Consider the following 21,804-nt stretch of genomic DNA (forward strand, 5'->3'; position numbering starts at 1 on the left):
CGGGGCAGCCCGGAAGGATGACCACGACCCTGGGGGCGGGGGGACGCCCCAGGTAGCCTCAATAACCCCATCTCCTCTCGCTTTGAGGCGGTGGGCAGTGGACTGTCGGGATGGGATGGAGGGGGCGAAGTGAGAGAACTCCTGGAACCTAGACCAGCTGCGGAGTCGGCGCACCAACGCATGCGTACTAATTGCCACAAGCCTTTAAACTACGTTTCCCAGAGGCCCTCGCGGCTCCAGGAGGCGCCGCTTCCCACGTGATCTCCTTTTCTCTGCGCCTCTTGCGCCGGAAGTCGCCTCTTCGGGATCTGCAGCGTCTTCTCGCGGCTCCCAGCCCGCTCTGGCCTCAGGACCGCCCCGATTCTGGGCCGAGGCGGGTGGGGGAGGGGTGGGAGAGGCCACGGCACCTTCCAGAAAGCGAGCAAGGTAAAACCCAAGACCCCAGGGGAAGGGGGGGAGGGGGCGGAGCCTCGAGCGCCATGTTTTCAGCCTCAGACCAATCATCATCCCTGCTCTACGAGTTTACACGTTCATTGGTCTGACAGTGGGCGGGACTAGACGCGAGCCCAAATTAGGCAAAACTGCGGTCTCACCTCGTTTCCCTTTCTCCCGCCCCTCCCTCGCGGATCTTTGAGGCTGGAACCTCGAGATCGAGTTCGGCTTTGCCGCTGACCCCGGACCGGCGCCCCAGTCGTAGTGTGGGCCTTCATCCCCTCGGGCCTGGACAGCTGTAGTGGCCACTGTGGGTCTGCCTGCCTCGGGGTCAGCCTCTAAAGCGATTTGCCTAAAACGCAGATCTGACCATGTGACCATGTAACCCCCCCCCCCTCTCCGGGACTCCGTGAACAAGATGCTCTTTTTGACATTTAGAAGACCGTGTTCTCCTGCCCCTTCCTCCCCCACCCCGCACACTGTCATCCGGGACACTGGCCTTGTACGCACAGGCGGGCTTCGGTGGATTCCGTCCTCACCTCCCCCAGCTAGGTGACAAAGCACTCCTCCTCCTCCCCCTCCTCCCTGTCAGCGCTTTCTCAAGGATGGTCTTCTATTGACTGCGCCTCTCAGAAGTCTCTTCCTAGAGGAAGTTCGAGCGCTTGGCCCCCAGCAGCAGTATTGATAAGTGTGTATACACAGGCCCAGGAGGGGAGGGGAAGGGACCCAATAGTTGCTTACCGAGGTCAAGTATACACTGCTCTTTCCCCTAGATTGCTTTTCCGCTTGTCTAATTGCTGTGCAAACCTTGTCGAACCCGAACCCGAACTGATGCCCTGGATCCCACTTCTCCATTCCCCGTTCTGTGCTGCTGACCTCACCTGGAGGAAGTCAGAGGTCCGGCCCTTGGAGCACTGGCTGTGCTTTCCCCAGCTGATCCCCGTGGGAGAGGCGGGATAGTCCTTCTTCGCCCCCACCGCGTCCAGACTCTTTCTCTAACACCGTCACTCACCTACCTTTCCTTCTTTGAAGTTTGGGCTTTCCCGATATACAGCCGATTCAGACGGCTGTTGTTTACTGACCCCCTCCCAAAGGCCGCATTGGCTAGCATTTTTGTAGTGCCTTAAAGACTGCAAAATGCTGGAGAGGTTACCTCATTGGATCAACACTCCTGGGACATAGGAGCTTTCTTCCCGTTTTCTCGGACTTCAGTTAGTGGTCATCTTGATCCTTTCCACCCCAGTTATTTCCCTCATTTTCAAAGACTTCAGCATCCATTTTTGCTTGCACAAATGCCTTCTCTCCCCAGGTCCTCAACTGATTCAGTTCAGGTGGTTCTGTGGATTGGGTGCTGCACTTGCAGTCAGGAAGACCTGAGTTCAAGTCTTACCTGAGCCATTTGCTAACTTGTAATACTGAGCCAGTCTCTTAAACTTATCTCAGACTCAGTTTCATCATGTACAGAATGGGGGTGTTAATAGCACCGACCTCTCAGAGTTGTGAAGATTAAATAAAATGATGTGGTAAAGTGCATTGCACTCATTACTTAAACCACTCTGTAAATGCTAGCTATTGTTTTTATGATTAACGGTTTTTCCACCCAGCTCCACACAGGAATAGTTATACCTCTGTTTGTTTGATTTTTTAAAAGGCAGTTGGGGTTAAGTGACTTGCCCAAGGTCACACAGCTAGTAAGCGTCAAGTGTTTGGTCTAAGGCCAGATTTGAACTCAGGTCTTCCTGACTTCAGGGCCGGTGCTCTATCCACTGCACCACCTAGTTGCCCCGAAATAGTTAGACCTCTGATCTTGCCATCACCCAGAAATGTTCCACTCCCCCATGCAAATTCTGAAATTCCTTACTGGGTCATAATCTTCCATCATTCCATTTCTACATATCCTTTACTCTTTGTAAACTTGTTTGTTATTTGTTTCACCGTGCCATTCAGTACTTCTGTCTCTCAGTTCTTTCATCCTGTCAGGACGGGAGGTGAGCAAGCCATCACCCCTCCCTTGCTCTGGCCATGCTCTCCTCCCTTCCCCATTTGGACCCCTTAGTGACACAGTTCAGCTGTCCTCTGCTCTGGAGCCCCTTGACCAATCCTCACCCTCCTACTCCTCTCCTACTGATGTGTTTCATTGGAGTTGAAGGAACTCACAAAATCACACTCATTGGTTCCACTACGGATCCGTATACTCTAATTTCATCTGTGTCCTCTCTGCATCAGGGTAATCCTTCTGTTATTCCATAATTTGTAATAGGGGCTGTAACAAACTTTTCTTTCTTCCAGCCCCATACATGATCCCTTCCCATCACCTTCTTATTTGAGGATATTATATCTGATACAAGCTCTTTCTCTTGTCACAACCCCATGATATCATTGCCTGCTATCTCCTCCTTCACTCTAGCTTCTGATGAAAGAGTGGTCCTTCTTCTCGTCAAGGCCAACTCTTTTACATGTACCCTTGATCCCATTCACTCTTATCTTCCCTAGAAGTTTGTCCCCTCCACCTCTTCCAACTCTCTATCCACTCCCTATCTACTGGATCCATCCTTGGCCTACAGATAGTCAAGTCTCCCTTCTACTTTAAAAAAAAAACCCTCATTAGAGCCTACTACCATTCCTGATATCAGGATATCATCCTCTATCTGTCCTTCCGTTTTCAACTAAACTTTTTGAAAAAACCTTGCACATAGTAGGTTCCAAATAAAGACTTGAGTTAAGTTGGATATTGGGAAAAAGCTCATACGTTCTCTCTCTCATCTTTATCTCCAAAGGTATGTATGTTTAGGGGGTTCAGGGATACAGAGGGTGGGGTGGGAATTTCTGGGCTGTGAATATTGGGAGCTGACAGGCAGGACCATTTCTCTCATGGTTTCCCTTCCTTTCCCAGCTCTGCCTTCTGAGGACTCCATCCCTTCCCAATAAGGTGAGAGCATTGAAGGGGACAGAATGGTCCGTGTACTCCTGACAGCCAGGGTTCCTCAGGTGAGTGGGGTTTCCTTTTTTGGTACAGTATTTTGACTGGGCTTTGGGCATACCTCTTTTCCACATCCTGTAATTCAAGAACTTCAGGACATCATAAGCTCATAGATGGAGACCTGGAGGATAGTGTAGAGATGATCTGGTATAACTTCTTCATTTTATAGAAGAGGAAACTGAGGCCCACAGGAGAGAAACACCTTCACACACACACACACACACACACACACACACACACACACACACACGAGGCAGGATTTGAACTCAGTTCCTCAGATTCCAAATCAAGCTGCTCCAATCTTTTCTCCTTTTGAGGCTGCTAAGGCAGGGGTGGCCTCTAGGCCACATGTGCCCTCCTGGGTCCTCAGGTGTGGCCTTTTGGCCGAGTCCCAGTTTTACAGAACAATTCCTTTTATTAAGGGGATTTGTTCTGTGAAGTTTGGATGTGGCCTAGAGGCCAAAGGTTTTCCACCCTGTACTAAAAATAGTGGGGAAAGGAGGATGTGCCTTTTAATGCAAAGGCCATTCATTCAACAAGCATTCATTAAGTGCCTGCAGTGAGCCAGGCGGCACATCAGGGACTAAGGCACCTGAATGAGGAATCAGGATGAGACCTGGATGCACACGAAGGGTCTCAAGGTTAAGCCAGGGAAATGAGGGAGAAGGGGATGGAGGGAAGGCTGCTGTCCTGTGCGTAGCATAGGACAACCTACTGTGATGGAAAGAAAGTTGGACCTGATGAGAAAAACCTGGGCAAAACTGTAGTCTGCTTAGGTGGATTTGCTTGGCTGGCCAGACCCGAAGAGCAGCCAGGGTCAGCTTGGGAGGTGATCTTTTCTGGAGGGCCTCAGGCATCTACTGAAAATGTTTATCAGTGGCATGGATCAAGGCCCGGATAACACATTGATCAAAGTTTCAGGTGTCACAAAACTGGGAAGGATAGGATCCTAATAGCTTGTTTGAATATTGGCCATAGGATAACTTTTCTTGGGGATTCAGAAGCCCAATCTAATGAGCATAAGATGGAGAGGGAGATAATGAGGCCTTTGCATCGTGACTTTCCCCATCCTGGTTTTGATATATTGCAGGTTGGCATAAGAAATTAAGTGGGATTTTTTTGGGAGTTTTGCAGAAACTGTAGACGATACATGAAGGCTGGTAGACAACACATAAAAAGTTTAGAAACGCACAAATGCACAAAATATACGTATAGTATTGTATAATATCAATATATACATATATATATATATATATATACACACATATTTTAATACTGTAAACACCCCGTGAAAGAAAAAGAAAGAATTCACATTTCTTCTCTGGTACAAAGGAAGGGCTAAAAAAATTTACATGGATTTTTCAGATCACAGGGGCATTGCGCCTCTTAACCTCTGCAATGTGGAAGGGTTATCCCTGTGTTTCAGGGAGTCTGAAAGGGAGCCCAAGATTTGGAGGTCTGTAAACCCAGCGTCAGTCTGCATTGTTAGGAGGCATGCCAACAAGCTCATATTGTCTTAAGTTCAGATGCATAGTGTCCAGGACTAGGTTAGGCGATAATGTTGCTGGGCCCCAGTATTATGTGTTTAATTCGAGGTGTCACATTTTAGGAAGAACATTAATAAGCTGGAGAGTATCTAGAGGCATGAAACTAGATGGCCTTCATGCCACTTAAAGATTGGTTCAAGGGCATTTGTCCTGGAGAAGAGAAGGCTTGGGGAAGACTTGGTTGCTGTGTTCCAGTATTAGAAGGACTTTTGCCTGGAAGAGGGGCTGGGCTTGTTCTGCTTGTCCCCAGAGGGCAGAATGAGGGGCTATGAGAAGCAGGTCCCCCAAGGGCAGAAAGGACTGACTTGGGCCAGTGATGATTCCTTCCAGAATGGGCCCATCCCAGGAGGGAGCACATTCCCATTTACAGGCGAGCGAGCAGAAGCTGACTGGCCTCTGGAGATGTGTGGGAGAAAGGTTACAGAATGAATTGGACACTGCTGGGTTCCTTCCAGCATAGAGATTTGGTGGCTTGAAGGATGTGTCTGCCTTGGTTATGCTTCCTGGAGGAGATGGTGGGTCAGGGTGACTTCTGGTCAGCAAAATTCTAGGCCACCTTCTGAAAAGGAAGCTTTGTGAGCAGTTAGAAAGGGAGGGGAGGGGTCAGTGAGAGTGGCTTATATTTCTGTTACCCTTCAAGGTTTGCAAAGCCTTTTGTACACCTTAGCTCACTTGATCCTACCAAGGGAATGGGTCCTGTTACCATCTCCATTTTACAGATTGGAAACCTGAGCCTGAGAGAAGTTAAGCGATTTGCCTGGGGTTCCCCATTTAGTAGGTATCGGAGGCAGAATCTGAACGCAGGTCCTTCTGATTTCAAGTCCAGTAATCCTACAATACCCATCCATTCCGTCAACAGGCAACCTAGTCAGGCTTTCGGGAGCGTACCCTAGACACGGTCTCTTTAGACTTTTGCCAACTTTTGACAGAATCTCTTAGGCAATTCTTGTGGGTTGGTTAGAGGGCTGCAGGTCGGCGAGAGCACAATTGGGTGGTGTTGGAAACTGGCTGAATGACTAGAGCGTGGCTGGTTGCCCCAAAAAAAGAGGGGGCTCCTGGAGCTCAGGGACCATCTACTTTGTCCCCAAGGGGTAGAATGAGGAGCAGTGGGGTGGGGGTGGGGATGTGAGGACAGGCAGATTAAGAGTGGGGTGAGGAGGAATGTTCCAACAATTAATTCTAGGTGGCCAGAACTAGACTGCACTGCCTTTGGAGGCCCTGTCCTGAGGGGGCTTCACACTAAAGCTGTACAGCCCCTGGTCCTGACCCAGTGTGACTCTGGAAGTCCTGTTAACTTAGACCCATCAGTTAGAGAGCAGGCATGTATGAGGCTCCTCCTATGTGCCAGGCATTGTACTGAGTGCGAGGCTCCCATTCTTCCAACAGAAGAGAACATAAAAAGGACAGAAGACACCCTTAGCTTGGGTGGAGGTGGCAGAAGGCAACCCCACAGGGGAAGTTCCATTTTCTCCTCTGTGAAACTTGTAGATCTGGACCTCCAGACAGGGTTATTGCAGGGAAATCCACCATAAGGCAAGGAATGCCATATTAGTCTGAGCAGCTGCAGGCGTTGTGATGAGCCTCAGGTCAAGTTCAAACTGAGGGGCACACAGTAGGCACTCTATAACTCTATGACTTGGCACACACTGAGGCCAAGACCCTGTGAGTTCCACCCCCTAGGATTTATGCCAACTCCAGGCCTCTGGCCGTGTCCACATGAGGGGTGGTCCCTGGGTGGGCAGGAGCATATTTGCTGTTTCAGGCATTGGTGACCTTCAAGGACGTGGCTGTGGACTTCACCCCGGAGGAGTGGCGGCACCTGGACCCTTCTCAGAAGAGGCTGTACTGGGACGTGATGCTGGAGAACTACAGGAACCTGGTCTACCTGGGTAAGGATGGCTTCCTCTTGGGACTTTAGAGAGTTTTTGCTTCCTTCCTTAGTATGGGCTGGGGGGTGTCACGTGTTGAGCTATCACTGTTTGGCCAGCAGAGACCAGGGAGTTCTCGTCCTGTGCGGTCAGTAGACAGAGCACTTGTGCGCCATGCTGCCAGGTCAGACACCTTGGGTTTCCTTCCCTGACGTCATGCCTCTCTCTGCCCAAAGATTCTCCCAAAGTCCCAGGTAGATGCCTGAAGGCAGTCAAGGTTCCTGTTCTTTTCCCAGGGCGTGGGTCCCGTGAGCTGATGTTCTTCTGAGCTCAGATCCTGACCCTGACCCTTTGCCTCCTGCTTCCAAAGAGCGCATAACCCAGGGCACCTCCTGAGCAGCGTTTTCTACCACCCTCTAGGACAGGTAGCATTTCTACTTTCCCCAGAGAGAGAAGGGACAGAAATTGAATTCCGATGTAGTTCTCTCACCCCAACCCATTCCAATGAGCAGGACTAGAAGGTTCCAGACCAGAGGCAGTCTACCTGTTGGAGGGTGGGGAAGCACGCTGGACACCAGAGGGAGACGTCCTCAGGAGCACCTGTCCAGGTGAGTGAGGGAGTGAAAACCAGATGCACGAAAGGTCACCTGGCCACAGAGGGGAAGCACACTGAGAATACTGGGCCTGCCGAGAGCTCTCCAAAGACTCTGCAGGCCTGAGGCAAAGAATGAGGTGAGGCCTACAGGAACAGATGTCTTCATCATCACCAGAGCAAATGACTTTCCGGACGGCTCTCCCCTTCATTGTCTCTCCAGACTTAGAGGAGAGGTGCACTCAGTGAGGAATATCTTTTTTCTACTTCCCTTTGTCAGGAAAACCCCAAAAAAGCTTCACAAAGAGTCAACATGAGTGAAAGAACTGAACAACAATGAACATGTTTCTCAGGCAGGATTTAAACTCAGGTCTTTCTGATTCCAAATTCAGTGATCTATGTCACTTAACTGTCTACCACTACTATTACCACTGCTACTACTACTACTATTAATTATAGCTAATGTTTATATAGGGCCTATGATATGGGCCTTTCTCCTCCTTTGCTTCACTCCTCAAAAGATCATTTCATGAAGGAGGTGGTGTGGTGTGGTGAGAGTACCTCTGTTTAATGAAAGATGGGGTCCCTTCCATCCTCTCACCCCTTACCATGACCACTTCTCGTTAAGTCTGTAGATCCATTCTTTTATATTTTCTGTCTTTACATGCATTTCTTTTTAGAAATTACAAACTCCCTGGACGGGGGCAGGTCCCCTACCACAATCTGCCCTGGATCTGTGACCTAGAATTGGGCCTAGAATTCTTCCTGCTTCTCTCCCACCTTCCTGTATATATCCTTTCTCTGGTTCTCTGTCACCCTGCCTCTTTTGATGCTAGACACCCACAGGAGTTCATGCTCCCCTCTTCTGGAGTGAGATGCAGTCGTGCAAGTCTCAGCCCTTGGTCAGAGGAGGTGGCCTCCTCAAGGTGTCCATTCTGAGACCCCTGACACTCCCTCCCAAGGAGAATCTGCTTCAATAGCATGCCTTTGTTTTCCTTTCTAGGAACAGATTGACCTCCCAGTAATGCCCCCCTCTTCCATCCCAGTTCCTCCACTCCCTCCCTGCTCTCTCACAGTCCCCCATTCTTGTCAAGAGAGTGAAGAAGTTGCTTTCTCTTCTCTACTCCTGTCCAGGCCAGGCGAGAGGTCATCTTTTGCTCTCTACTTCCTCTTGGCTCCCCTCTCCCCACTTTCTTGATATCCTGTGATTCATTTGTATAGGAGTGTGAGTTTTAGTCCAAGGAATGTTAATTCATTGCTTTTTCCTGAGTATTTTAGTTCCTCTGAGATCTTTAATCACCTAGATCCTTTGGTTATTTGATAATCCATCTTTATGTTACTTCTTCAAGAAGCCTTTCCTCCTTAATCATAGTGACTTCCCTCTGATATCCGCCCCCCCCCTTATCCTGAATATCTTATTTGTACCTGGTGGTTTGTGTGTTGTCTTCCCCATTAGACTGTGAGCTCCAGGCTAGTGGTGACTGTTTTGTTTTGTTCTTAGCATTTATCACAGTGCCTGGCATGTAGGCACTCAGTAATACCCAGTTGACTGACTGACTTGACTCTCAATATAATTTATTTTTATAAGGAAAGGATGACTTTGCTTTGCCCCTTAAACATGAAAAAACCTATTTTCATTGTTCATACTTTTCTTCATAATTGTACCTATAAACCTTTCTGTTTAAGATATTCCCAGCTCACACAATCCGCTCGGGAGTGACCCACATGCTCCTCTTCTGTTGAGAAGGTCCATTGGTTTCACTGATGATTGGGTTCCACTTTTCAGGACGTGGAATTTTGTAATTGTAGCCCGATTACCTTGCCTTTTGAATCATCCTTTTTCAGTCTCTCCCTTAGTTTCTCATAGACACAGCATAATCCTATAGTATTTGAAATGACTTTCTTTGATAACAGAAGCTTGCAAAACTTTGTCCTTGGCATAGCCATTCAGAAATTTAACCACTGTTTGCACTGAAGTTTCAAGCTTAGGATTTTCTCTGTCATAGATATGTAGATTTTATCAGTCATTACCTTAAAGTCTATTTCTAAAACTTCTGGGAAATTTTCTTGTATTATTCCCTGTAGTTTGGTATCCAAGGCTTTAAATTTCTTTATATTTTTCTAGGTGATCCATGATACTTAAATGATCCCTGCACATCTTGTCTTTAGGGTCATTTGTACCTCATATGCAATTCATGTTATTTCAGAGTTGTCTTTTGCTTTTCTGGTAGACCAGTAATTTTTAAATTGTCTCACCTGGCTCTATTTTCCAGGTCAGTTGCTTTACCAATGAGGTATTTTATGTTTTCTTCTATTTTTTCATTTTTTTGTTTCTGTTTGACTGATTCTTGATCTCTCATAGAGTCATTAGCTTCCATTTGCCCAATTCTAATTTTTAAGGAATTATTTTCTTCTATTAGATTTTGTACCTCCTTTGCCATTTGGCCTGTTTTACTTTTTAAGGCGTTCTTCTCTTCACTGAGTTTTTGTGTCTCCTTTTCCATTTGGCCTGTTTTACTTTTTAAGGCATTCTTCTCTTCACTGAGTTTTTGTGTCTCCTTTTCCATTTGGCCTGTTTTACTTTTTAAGGAGTTATTTTCTTCAATATACTTTTTATTTCCATTTGGCCAATTGTATTTTTTAAGGACTTGTTTTAAATCCTTCTTGAGGTCTTCCAAGAAGGCTTTTTGGGCTTGGGACCAGTTCATATTCCCCGCTGAGGTTTCAGATGTGGGTATGTTGACAATGTTGTCCTCTTCTGAATTTGTGCCTTGATCCTCCCTGTTCCCATAATAAGAATCTAAGGTCATTGTCTGTTTCTGCTTTTCGCTCATAGTGTTTATCTGTTTCTTGACTTTTTCTTTTTTAAGTTGAGCTCTCCTGCTGGAGCGCAAGGGGCACTTACCCAAGCTTCTTGTCCTGGAAGCCCAGGACCTGGTCACTGGCTTTGTGTGCCGAGTTCTCAGGTGCTGGCAGTTGGAGGCTGTGGGGTTTTAGCAGCTTACCTGGTGCTGGTCTGGGGTCAACAGCACTGGAGCTCTTGGGGTGTGTGTGGGGGTCTGGCCCCTGGGGGACCCCTGCTCACCTGGGCCTTGCACTACGTTTGGCTCCTGCTCACCCAGGCCTTGCATACAGGTGTTTCATGCTGGGGGATGTCTGTCAGCCTGGAGCTTTGCCTCCTAGAGTTGTGCTTTCCAGAGTTGCGCTGAGGCTCCAGGTGATATGGCTGCTGGAGAACGCTGTCACACATGGTGGTTTTCTGAGCTGGTGTCTACCAGTTCCCTTGCCTGTACTGAGGCACTGGGGCAGGGCAGGGGCGGGGCATGGTCCCTGCACTTGCCTGCTCCACCACCCCAGGTCTCCAGATCTCCTGCTGGTATGCTGAGGTGGGGCTTGCTGCTGGTTTGCTGGGACAACACCCTTGCTGTACTGTTCCCCCTCCCCCAGAGCAAGAGGGGCCTTTCCCGTTAATCTCCCAAGCTTCCTGGGGCATAAGACTGCTGTGCCCTGTCTTTCTGCTGGCTTAGCTATTCCAGAGTTTTTCCTGGGTTGATGTTTTCTGAGCTTTCAGAGGTCAAGAAGGGAGGGTGAAAGTGACTTACTTCTTACCCCACCATCTTGGCTTGTCTTTTGCTTTTCTTCTGACAGATGTTCTTTTGTTTCTGTGTTTTTCATTTCCAGATCTGTCAGTCTTTTTTTTTTCATAGCCTCTAGTAGTTTAGAGAGATTCCCAGTCATGTTCTAAATTATTTACTCCGTCTTATTTTTTTTTCTCCTTGAGAGCTCTTGATTTCCCACCTAATTTCCCACCTAAAAAAAAAAACCAACCTAAAACTCCAATCTTAATACTTTCTTTTAAAGTTTTACTTCACTTTTGAGCTATCCTGGAATGTCTTACTATATGTCCCAGATCTCTGGAGAATCTGCAGAATTTATTTTAATACTTCCCTTTTTGTTTTAGATTTATTCTTCTTTATATAGTAATATTTGCTGTGTTGTGACTTTTTAAAAAATCCTTTTTAAAAAATTTTGCCTTTTAGACTGTTTGTTTTTATCTGCTTAGGATCTGAGTTTATCATATACAGTTTTTTTGTCTTGCATAGTTTATGTTGGGCTTCCCTTGCCCTTCTACCACTCTGGCAGGTATGTTTTCTTCTACATAACACCCTGAGCCTAGGCAGCTCCAGCTTTTTTTTTTGAGGGGGATGGGTGTAGGGCCCAACTAACTTTCATCCTTTGTAAATTCCACTAAGCAAGAACTGACCACAGCTAGGCTTATTGTAATCCCCTTTCCTCAATCTAGCAAGTCCCTTCTCCTCTAGCTAGCTCGGCTTTGCTGAGCTTCCTACTTGGCCCTTCCTTTAAGGTTTGCATCTTCTTCCTGTTTTGTGACTGAGCAAGGTTAGTAGTTCCACATCTTGGGATTGAAGTTTAAAAGGCTGAGATCCTTCCATGAGCAGAGCAGGCAGAGTTCACCAAAGCCAGAGCTTGAAACACAATCATATCAGGTTGTTTGGGCTGGCTTCTTCTGGATGGATTCTGACTGGGTGGAGTAGGGGTGAGAGCTTTATGTAGTTCAGCTCTGCCATTATTTCAGAAAGCATTTCCTTTAGTGGAAAGGTTTTTGCCTTCTCTTGTTGCTTCAGTTTTGTTTACTATAGATTTCATGTTTTCTTCTTCTTTTGGGATTGTTGGGGTAAGGACTTTATGTTAAAAAAACACAACTGTTATTCTATCTTGCTGATCTATAACTGAAAACTTTAAAAATTCCTACATACATACATATACACATGGTGCCATAAACATGTGAATGTGAAAGAATCATTGAAGGATCACCTTGTCAATGTGGAATATTCCCCTTTACCTTTATAGACTGCAACCTGTGATTGTTGTTCAGTCATTTTTCAGTTGTTTTTGACTCCCTGTGACCCCATTTGGGGTTTTCTTGGCAAAGATATTGGAGTGGTTTGCCATTTCCTTCTCCAGTTCATTTCACAGATAAGGAAACTGAGGCAAACAGGGTTAAGTCACTTGCCCAGTAGGTGTCTGAGGCCAGATTTGAACTCAGGAACATGAGTCTTCCTGACTCCAGGCCTGGCCCTCTGTGCACTATGGCACCACCTAGTAGCCCCACGTAACCTATGATACTTGAGTCCTACCAGATAAATCCTTTGGAGTCACATAGTTGGTATCAGAGACGAGATTTGAATCTAGGCCTTGATGCCTCCAAGCCCAGCACTCTATTCGTTATGTCATTGCCTCTGTATATAAAGGGATGTTGCTGTTGTTTGTTATTATTGTCATTTGTTTCTACCTCTTAAAATTTGGTGATTATTTCTTCTTGATAGGGAAGGTAGAAGATGAGAATAGGTTTAATGCAGGCAGGAAAATTTACATTTTTCATTTCTTTCAGATTGGAAGACAAAGCCTGAAAATAAGGAATTGATTCCAAATTTGAGCATATCTATGGAAAAATCATCCCAGGAAATATTGACTGAGGATGGTCCTCATGTCTTTAAGTTGGGAGAATGTGGCTCAAAGTTAGTGAGGGAGCAGATTAATGGGAAAGAACATTCTAGAAAAGTAAAAACCACCCAAAGGAAAGTTCCCAATGAAGGAAAAGAACATGAATTTAATCAATTTCTACAAAGCTTCAGTGCAGAACTAGTCCTTTTTCCCCAAGAGGGAGCATCTCTAGGAAAGAGTCTCTATAAATATTATACCCAAAGGAAGAACCTTAAACTTTACTCAGACCTAAGTCAGTGTAATAGAATTGGCTCTAAGAAGACATTTTCTAAGTATAATAAATGTGGAAAATACTCCAGTTATAACTCAGACCTTGCCAAAAATCTTGGTCTTCAGACTGGTGAAAAATATTATCAATGTGTTGAATGTGAGAAGACATTCCTCAAGAGCAAAGAATTTATTCAACATCTGAGAATTCATACTGGAGAGAAACCTTATATATGTAATGAATGTGGAAAGTCCTTCAGACAGAAACCACACCTTGCTCGGCATCTGAGAATTCATACTGGAGAGAAGCCTTATGAATGTAATGAGTGTGGTAAGGCCTTCTGCCAGAGCATATCTCTTACTCAACATCAGAGAGTTCATACCGGAGAGAAACCTTACCTATGTAATGATTGTGGGAAGACCTTCCGACGGAGCACACATCTCACTCAACACCAGAGAATTCATACTGGAGAGAAACCTTATGAATGTAGTAAATGTGGAAAAACCTTTCGCTGGAAGACAGGACTTATTTTCCATCAGAAAAGTCATGCATCAGAGAACCTTTTTGAATGTAATGAATGTGAGAAAGCTTTCTTCCAGAATACTGAACTCACCCAATATCAGAAGATTCAGATGGCAGAAAAACCTTATGAATGTAATGAGTGTGGGAAGGCCTTTCGCCAGAGTTCAGGTCTTTCTCGACACCAGAGAATTCACACTGGAGAGAAACCTCATGAGTGTAATGAATGTGGAAAAGCCTTCCGCTGGAGCACGCAACTTGCTCAACACCAGAGAATTCACACTGGAGAGAAGCCTTATGAATGTAAAGAATGTGGGAAGGCCTTCTGCCAGAGTGCAGAACTAAATCAGCATCAGAAATTTCATACTGCTGAGAAACCTTTTGAGTGTAATGAATGTGGGAAGGTCTTCCGACGGAGGACAGGTCTTACTGAACATCAGAAAATTCATACTGGAGAGAAATCTTACAAATGTAACGTATGTGGAAAGGCCTTCCGCCAGAGGATACATCTTGTTCAGCATCAGAGAATTCATGCTGGGAAGAAACCTTATGAATGTAATAAATGTGGGGTGGCCTTCCACCCAACTATGCCTTAGCTCACTGCAGAAGAGTCATGCTGGAATGAAGCCTTATGAATAGCAGAAATATTTCCATCAGTACCCACACTTAGCTGAAAATTGGAGAATGCAAAATGAAGGGAGAACCTGTAGATAAGGCGATTCCTGTCTGATCTTTGGCAGTTCTTTCTAATCTCTTTCTCTCTCCTCTAGTCTGTAAGTACCTCTCTTCCCTCCTCATCCCTTCCTCCTCTCCCCAAACACAGCACAGATCTTGGACTGTTGACTGAGGAAATTGTGGTCATCTTACAGGGAGCTCATTCCCTTTATTACATTCATCCAGAATTCTTAGAATTATCCTCTTTTTCTCTCCTCCTTAATATCATGGAGGAATATGAGGTGTAGTTATCCCTACACCTTACAAAGTGTAAATCTTCTGCTTGTTCCTGTGGTTCTGCTCCTTTTTGTCTACTTTAGAACCTTACTTCAAGAATTATCCCTTGCCCAGCAGTTGCAGGACCTCAAGGCAGGAGGGGGGGAAGGGGAGGGACCGGAGGAGGGGAGGTCCTGGGAGTCTGGAGAGGGAGACACCACCAGGATTTCTACAGAGCATCAGAGGAGCTCTGGAGGTCATCCCTCAGACCCGGGTCCAGTCATCCTCCACCCCCTTTCCTCCCTCCTTGGTCCTGGAAGCCATGGGTAGCTTGAGGCAGCACTTCCAGAGGTTCCTGGAGCAGAAAAACTTTATCATCAATGTCCTGGGGAAGCTGGAGGAGATCACCGGAATCAAAAAGTACTACCTGGCTACAGGTTCCATTGTCTGCCTGGCCTGCTATCTCATATTTGGCATGGTGCCTCCCTGCTCTGTAATCTCATCGGATTCATCTATCCAGTGTATGCCTCCATCAAGGCCATTGAAAGCCCCAACCAAGAAGATGATACCATCTGGCTAACCTACTGGGTGGCATATAACATATTTGGCCTGGCTGAGTTCTTCTGACATCTTCCTTTTCTGGTTCCCCTTCTGCTATGCAGGGAAGTGTGTCTTCTTGCTATGGTGCATGCTTCCAGTGGCCTGTAATGGCTCCCAGATCCTGGATCATCGCCTGATCCACCCTATCTTCCTGAGGCACTGGGCTTCCATGGACAGCCTGGTGGACAAGCCCAGTTTGATCCGGGAAGTCCTCCAGGCCTTGGCTCATAGCTGAACAGGGCTGACCTACCAGGTGGCTCTTCAGCTCCCTCCAGAGTCTTCCCACCAAGGCAGGCATGATTCACCCCCAGAGGAATAAGTGAAGAGATCACTCCTGAGCCAGAGACTTTGAATGACTAGACACCCTCCTCCCAGCTCCCTCAGCATTGAGGGATCCTGGCCCATGTGTAAGCAGCTGACCCCTCCCAGTTGTATGTCTCCAACCAACTCCACCCTCTTGGGCTCTAGGGTATTAGAGAAGTCTCCCCAGGCTGGGAGGGGGATGGGGGAGGACCTCTGCTCATTTACGTTCTGCCAGTACCTGCTAAGGGCCCTGCTGGCGCTCAGACTATTCTAAGTATACCATTAACCATCTGCCTCCACTAGCCTCCCACAGGATTGTTGATGTGTCCTGGCTATTCTAGCTGCCCATGTATTTAAAAAAAAAAGCCCTACACAGGCAAAAAAAAAGAAAAAAAAAAGAATTATCTCTTGTCTCATGCATCTTCATTCTATTCCTCTACTTATGTGGCAAGGAAACTTTATCTTCACCATACTTGGCAATATCATCATTAACAAGGAATGCCTTCTAGCTGCCTTGAATTATTGAACTATTATAGTTTGGCCAGTATAGTACAAGTGATCCCCAGCATTTCATGGGACTTAGGGACAACCTAGGGCTCTTTCACTTTGAGACTCTGGTCCCCAAAGAGACGTGTGGACTGAATTAAGAAATTAGCTTTCTGCTGTGAAGGAAAACAAAGCTGTATTTCTAGGAGTACTGAAGACTATGGCTTTACTCTTGGGGCGGAGCTGCAGAACAGCTGTGGATCCTATCAACTGTGCATGTCTGGGAGCATGTGACCTGACTTGACCAGAAGCAATAGTTGCAATTGAAGCTAGAGGGTTGACTTTTGACCTTGTTTCTGTTCTAGTTAGCCTGACCTTTTTCAATGTCCTGGCTCTTCTGAAGGATGTTGTATTGAGGGAACCCAAAAGTCCTTTCAACTTCTGTGTAGCTAAAAGGAGATCAGAGAAGCAGAGGAGTGATTTCTCTTCTCTTTTTTCCTCTCTCCTAGGACTTGGGAAGGCATCATGTCCAGGAAGACCTCAAGGGGTCTAGAACAGTTATTGATCAATTGTAATCTTATTTCAAGAAATAATTGAGTGTCTTGTATTTTTAGGATTATGGTTAATATTCATTATATGGGAGGAATTTTTTATAGATTCGTATGTTTGTAATGACATAGAATGTTTTCTGATAGTACAAGTGCTTGGAAGTTCCTATTAAATGTCTCTCTTGAACAAAATTGTGGCTTTATTTTGTGGGTCTGAACTTCCAGATGCTCTGATGTTCACCATCTGGAGTTTGGGAATGCTGGCTTCCATCAGATTTGAGTGCAAGGAAAGGGGATAGGGTGGTTGAGGATATGAGGATTGTTTCTACAGACCACCCTTCTCTTCTAGAAGCTTAGTAATATTAGTAAAAGAATAATTGGTAATAGAGGCTTAGTAATAAAGTTTCTTCACAATTGGTAACAAACATGCTTGAGTTAGCTCCTTAAAAAGGCCTGCCCTCTGCTATCAACTCCGTCCATCTCTCTCCTGCTCTTCACTGCCCAACTTTTTGAACCAACATCTCCAGTTTCTCACTTCCACCTCAGTGCCTTGCAATCTGGCTTTTTATTCCAAGCACTCTACTGAAGCTCCCTTCTCAAAAGTCACCAGTGAGTAGATGGCATAACAGATGGAGCGATAGACTTGGAGTTAGGAAGGCCTGAGTTCAAATCCTCCCTCAGACACTTATTGATTGTGTGATTGTGGTTAACTTTCTCAGTCTCAGCTTCCTCGGCTGTCAAATGAAGATAATAAAAGTACCTACCTGCCAGGGTCATTGTGAAGATCAAATAAGATAGCTTCTGTAAAGCACTTTGCAAACCTTAAGGCGCTATGAAGATGCTAGCTATTATTACTTCCTAATCACCAAATACAGAAGTCCATTTTTCATTCCTTGTCCTCCTTTGCTTCCTCCCTATAAAGTATTTGAGACCTGAATACTCCTTTTTGTGTGTGGGTGGATATTGTCTCCTCCCTCATCTTCACAGACTCCTCACATCGATTTCTGGCTACATCCTCAACTGCTTCTTCTCTGTGTGCTTTGCTAGCTTCTAATCCTTCCCCAGAACCTTAATGGGGATGTTCCCCAAGGCTTTCCCCTCCCTGCCTCTGGTTTCTTTTTTTTTTTTAGGTAATTGGGGTAAGTGACTTGCTCAGGGTCACACAGCTAGTAAGTGGCAAGTGTCTAGTCTGAGGCTGGATTTGAACTCAGGTCCTCTTGATTCCAAGGCCGGAGCTCTACTACGCCACCTAACTGCCCCTTCTGCCTCTGGTTTCTATAATCTCCCCATTGGGAATTTCATTTAGTCTTGTTATATCAACATTGGAATTATAGAGTGACTTTAAAAGAGTAGTTTCAGAAGCCATGAGCCAAGAAAAAGAGATGGAAGGAGCAAAGTTGGGCAACAGCCCCTCTACAATTTTAAGAAAAACTTTGCTAGTGTCAGCTTTTTTCCCAAGGTTAGAATTTGATTATTCTATTATTCATTGAATTAATATTGAATTAATTGAATTAACATTCTATTGAATTAATATTCAAATATTAATTTGACAGCTGTGTAGAGGAAGTTTTGGAAAGGGGAGAGACTCTTCATTTTCTAACCTACTTGTCTTATGTTATGGTAATTTCTAGCCTGGAATACTATCTCCTCACATCTCCATCTATTGAGTTCCTAAGATCTTTTAAAGCCCAAACTCTATCCTCACTTTCTTCCCAGATACCACCAGTTAGTAATGACCATTTGTCTCCCTGAGACCTTATGAAGCACTTTGCTTTCCCATATGAATTATGTTGTATTAATGTTATCTATGTTATAACCACCTGCTGGACTCATGATGATAGGGACTGTTTTATATGAACTTGATATGTCCCATAGGTCCTGGATTAATGCTTCATGCATTTGATGTATAATAAATGTTGAACCGAATTCACTATGAAAAAGATTTCATTGGGAGCATACCATTGGATTCGTAGTGAAGTGAAACCCTGTAAATGGGTGGCTGGCTACCCCAAACTATCTGTGCAATGCCTACTGTGCTGTGACCCTCTGAAAAGTGCCCCATGTCTCTCCTTTCTCCTTTTCTGCCTCTGCCACACCTAGTACTCACCCACTTAAAAACTACCATTTTTCTCAGTGCATTTAGTGTGGGTTATTTTAATCTGTTTGATTAAATGAATTCTCAGCTCTCTGACTTCTTGGGAATATTAGCGTGTTCACCCAAAAGAATTTGTTATAGCCTTGTGACAATTGATAATGTAATACAGAGATGGTAGTATTTCTTGAACTGGAAGGGACCTCAGATGTCACCTAGTCAACCCGCTCCCTCTATTTTACAGATTGAGGAAACTGGTGAGTTGCCCAAAATCACCTAGTCAATGAGTGGCAGAGCAAGAATTTGAACCCAAGTCTTTTGATGCCAGATTCAATGATCTTTCCACTGTACCCTGCTGGTTTGGGACTCTATTGTCTGATAGCAAATAGAATGGAGAATCAAAGCTTTGGAGTGAATGAGAATGAAGACTTAGGAGCTAAATGGGAATAATGTGTTCATTGAAGTTGGTCAGTCAAACATTAAGCAACTACTTGATGCCCTCCACCGTGCTAAGTACTGAGATGCAACTATGACAAAAGACAGTCTCTGCTCTCAATGGGCTTACAGTCTTAACGGCAAGACAACACAAAATAAAGGCAAAAAGCAAGGAAGGAGAAGGGGAGGGGGTGGAAGGAAGGTACAGAGACGTGATGGAGAAATGCAAAGGAGTGAAGGTAGATGGGAAATGAGGAGATGGCTGGCCTGGCACACTCCTTAAATGGAGGCTTTGGAAGGAACTCTCCACTCCACCCTCCAGCCAGAGGGGTCCCAGGGCAGAGGGTACTAATGAGGTGTGAGGACCAGGCTGTTGTGACCTTTCAGGATGATGAGGTTACTGGGGGCATGATGGAATCCAAAGGAGTGTAGCTGGGTGGGAAATGAAGAGAAGATGATTCATCAGCAAAGCCTAAGATTTCATTTGGACATCTCCTCTGAATGGTTCCATTGTCTCTCTGTTAGCCCTTCTTTTCCTTTATCAATTTATAGAATAGAACCTGGAGCACATTGCCAGATGATGTCTAGGTAAGGAAAGAAAAGTTATTCTAATTGATTCTAGCAGTATGTCATTTTTCTAGTTGTTTCCACACTGTTGCTTAAGGTAGCACAGGACAGAAGGAAGCATTACATCATGGGATATCAAATCTGGAAGGTTCCTTAGATCATTAAATGTCAGAGCTGAGAGATTTTAGAAATTAAATGCAGCTGAGACAGCCCTCAGCACAGAGAATCTTGGGTCTGGGAAGGACCCTAGAACGCTGGATACAGAGTATTAAAGATGGAGGAGAGGGAACTTAGAGGTCATCTTATCCAAGCCCCTTATTTGACAGAAAAGGAAATTAGCCCACAGGATCATCTAGGTTTTTGCAGTCGCATATGATTAACCCTTACTCAAATCAAATCTCATTACTGAAATAAATAACCCCAAACTCTCCAGTTACAACCAAGCTGCCTAGAGGCCAGATGGATCCAAGCTGACACCAATATAATCTTTATTATCTAAAAGGGATCCTGTTTCAATGAAACCATTGGAAAATTGAGATTTTTTCCAATGGTTCAGAATATTTTTTCACTATGAGGTTTTCGTTCTGAGATGAACATTTTATGGAATCATCAGTTGCTGACCACCCCTTCCCCCGTGCCAAAAACCCATGGAGATTCACCCAGCCCTTGGAAGGCAGCGTAATGTTATTCCCTCTCCTGGAGGGAGGCATTTCTGCTACAATCATATGGGTCATTAAATCACTTGCAGTCAAGCCCTCCACAGGGTACCCTACCATGAAGTATGAGTGCCCATTGCAGAGAATATGCCAAAGAATAGAGGTCAAAGGGGTTGGTGTCTTGAAGAGAAAACAGTTACTGCTAACCAGAGCTGTGTGCAAACTGAGTAGGCCATAAAGCATGGTTTGAGAAGCACCAGGAAGCCTCTTTGCTCAGAAATATCACTTTCACTGGCCTAGTGCCTGAAATTCCACCATTTGTGTTTCAGTGACTGCCTTCTTTAGGCTTCTCTGTTGAAATATAAACCTCTAATGGTAAGGGATACCATTAAGATTTTATACCTGACTGAATTAACACACTGCCTAGATCATCTTCCAAGATAAGCCCAAGAAGGCAAGTCGCCCTGTACTGAAAAAGGAAGACTGTGGCTCCCTGAAGGCCATGCCTTCCAGGCTTTCCTAAGGGATGCCCTATGTTAATATTCAAGAATCAAGGCCAAAAGGGAAGGGAGGAAACTTCAAATAGGATATAACTATGATGAAAGTTGGCATTTATGTAGCACTCTAAGGTTTACAAAGCACTTTATACATATTTTTCATTTGATCCTCACAACTATCCTGGGAGGGAGGCACTATTATTATCCCCACTTTACAGTTGAGGAAACTGAAACAGACAGTTATTAATTGAATTGCCCAGGGTCACACAGCTAGTAAGTATCTACGGCTGGATTAGAACTCAGGTCCTCCTGACTCCAAGTCCAGTGTTCTATTCACTGCACCACCTAGCTCCCTCAAAAACTGGAGCTTCCAAGAGGAGGCCAAAATGTAGCTCCCCTTATCCAAATTAGAATTCTCAGGGACTTTAATTTTGTTTTTATATCCTCAGGGCCTGGCACATAATAGATGCTTAATATAATACATGTCTATTGGATTGAATAGGAGTGGATGTCCAAGAAAACTTGAGTGACTTTTTCCCATTGCAAAGATGCTGCTCTTCAGTTTGCTTCAAACATTTAATAATGGGCGAGTTATTTTCATTTATTTGGCCTCTATTTACCCATATGCACATTCATTTCCCTAGCTATAATTTACTACCATATTCTTCCCCTCACCTAATTGTCCCAATACGGAACCCAGTGGGCTCCATGAAAGGATGGGAGGCTGGCCTATGACAGCCTAGTCTGCAGCAGGGGGCTATCTGGATCTGCACAAAAGAAGCTCAGCAGATGTCCTTGGCTGGGAAGAGGGAGCTATTGATGCTGTTTCTCCTCAAGGTTTCCTGTGATGTGTCCATCAACTTCATCTTGAGGAAGGCCTCCTTGGTCATTGTGGGCCTCCTTTACTCACCCACTTCGTTGAACATGTTGTAGGCCTTCCATCAGCAGCTCTGATCCACCTCGGGGGCTTCTGTGTGAAAGAAAGATCCCAAAAGAGGATTATGGGAGGCAGAGGGTA

At 45.3% G+C, this 21,804-nt stretch overlaps 1 protein-coding gene and 1 pseudogene across 1 annotated transcript in view; both read left to right on the top strand.

Annotated features, from left to right (window-relative positions):
* The first annotated feature begins 254 nt into the window (after positions 1-254).
* LOC110215148 (uncharacterized) overlaps positions 255-21,804 on the top strand; it is a 49,764-nt gene continuing 28,214 nt past the window's right edge. Inside the window, 5 exon segments of the mRNA XM_020996372.2 lie at positions 255-426; positions 3,326-3,420; positions 6,722-6,848; positions 7,340-7,435; positions 12,833-14,282. Coding sequence (XP_020852031.1) covers positions 3,385-3,420; positions 6,722-6,848; positions 7,340-7,435; positions 12,833-14,282 — 1,709 coding nt within the window. The 5' untranslated portion in view covers positions 255-426; positions 3,326-3,384.
* On the top strand, positions 14,267-16,731 carry LOC110215146 (receptor expression-enhancing protein 6 pseudogene; annotated as a pseudogene).

The sequence above is a fragment of the Phascolarctos cinereus genome, unplaced genomic scaffold, assembly GCF_003287225.1.
Source record: "Phascolarctos cinereus isolate Bilbo 61053 unplaced genomic scaffold, phaCin_HiC Scaffold_4;HRSCAF=312, whole genome shotgun sequence".
Classification (NCBI taxonomy): domain Eukaryota; kingdom Metazoa; phylum Chordata; class Mammalia; order Diprotodontia; family Phascolarctidae; genus Phascolarctos; species Phascolarctos cinereus.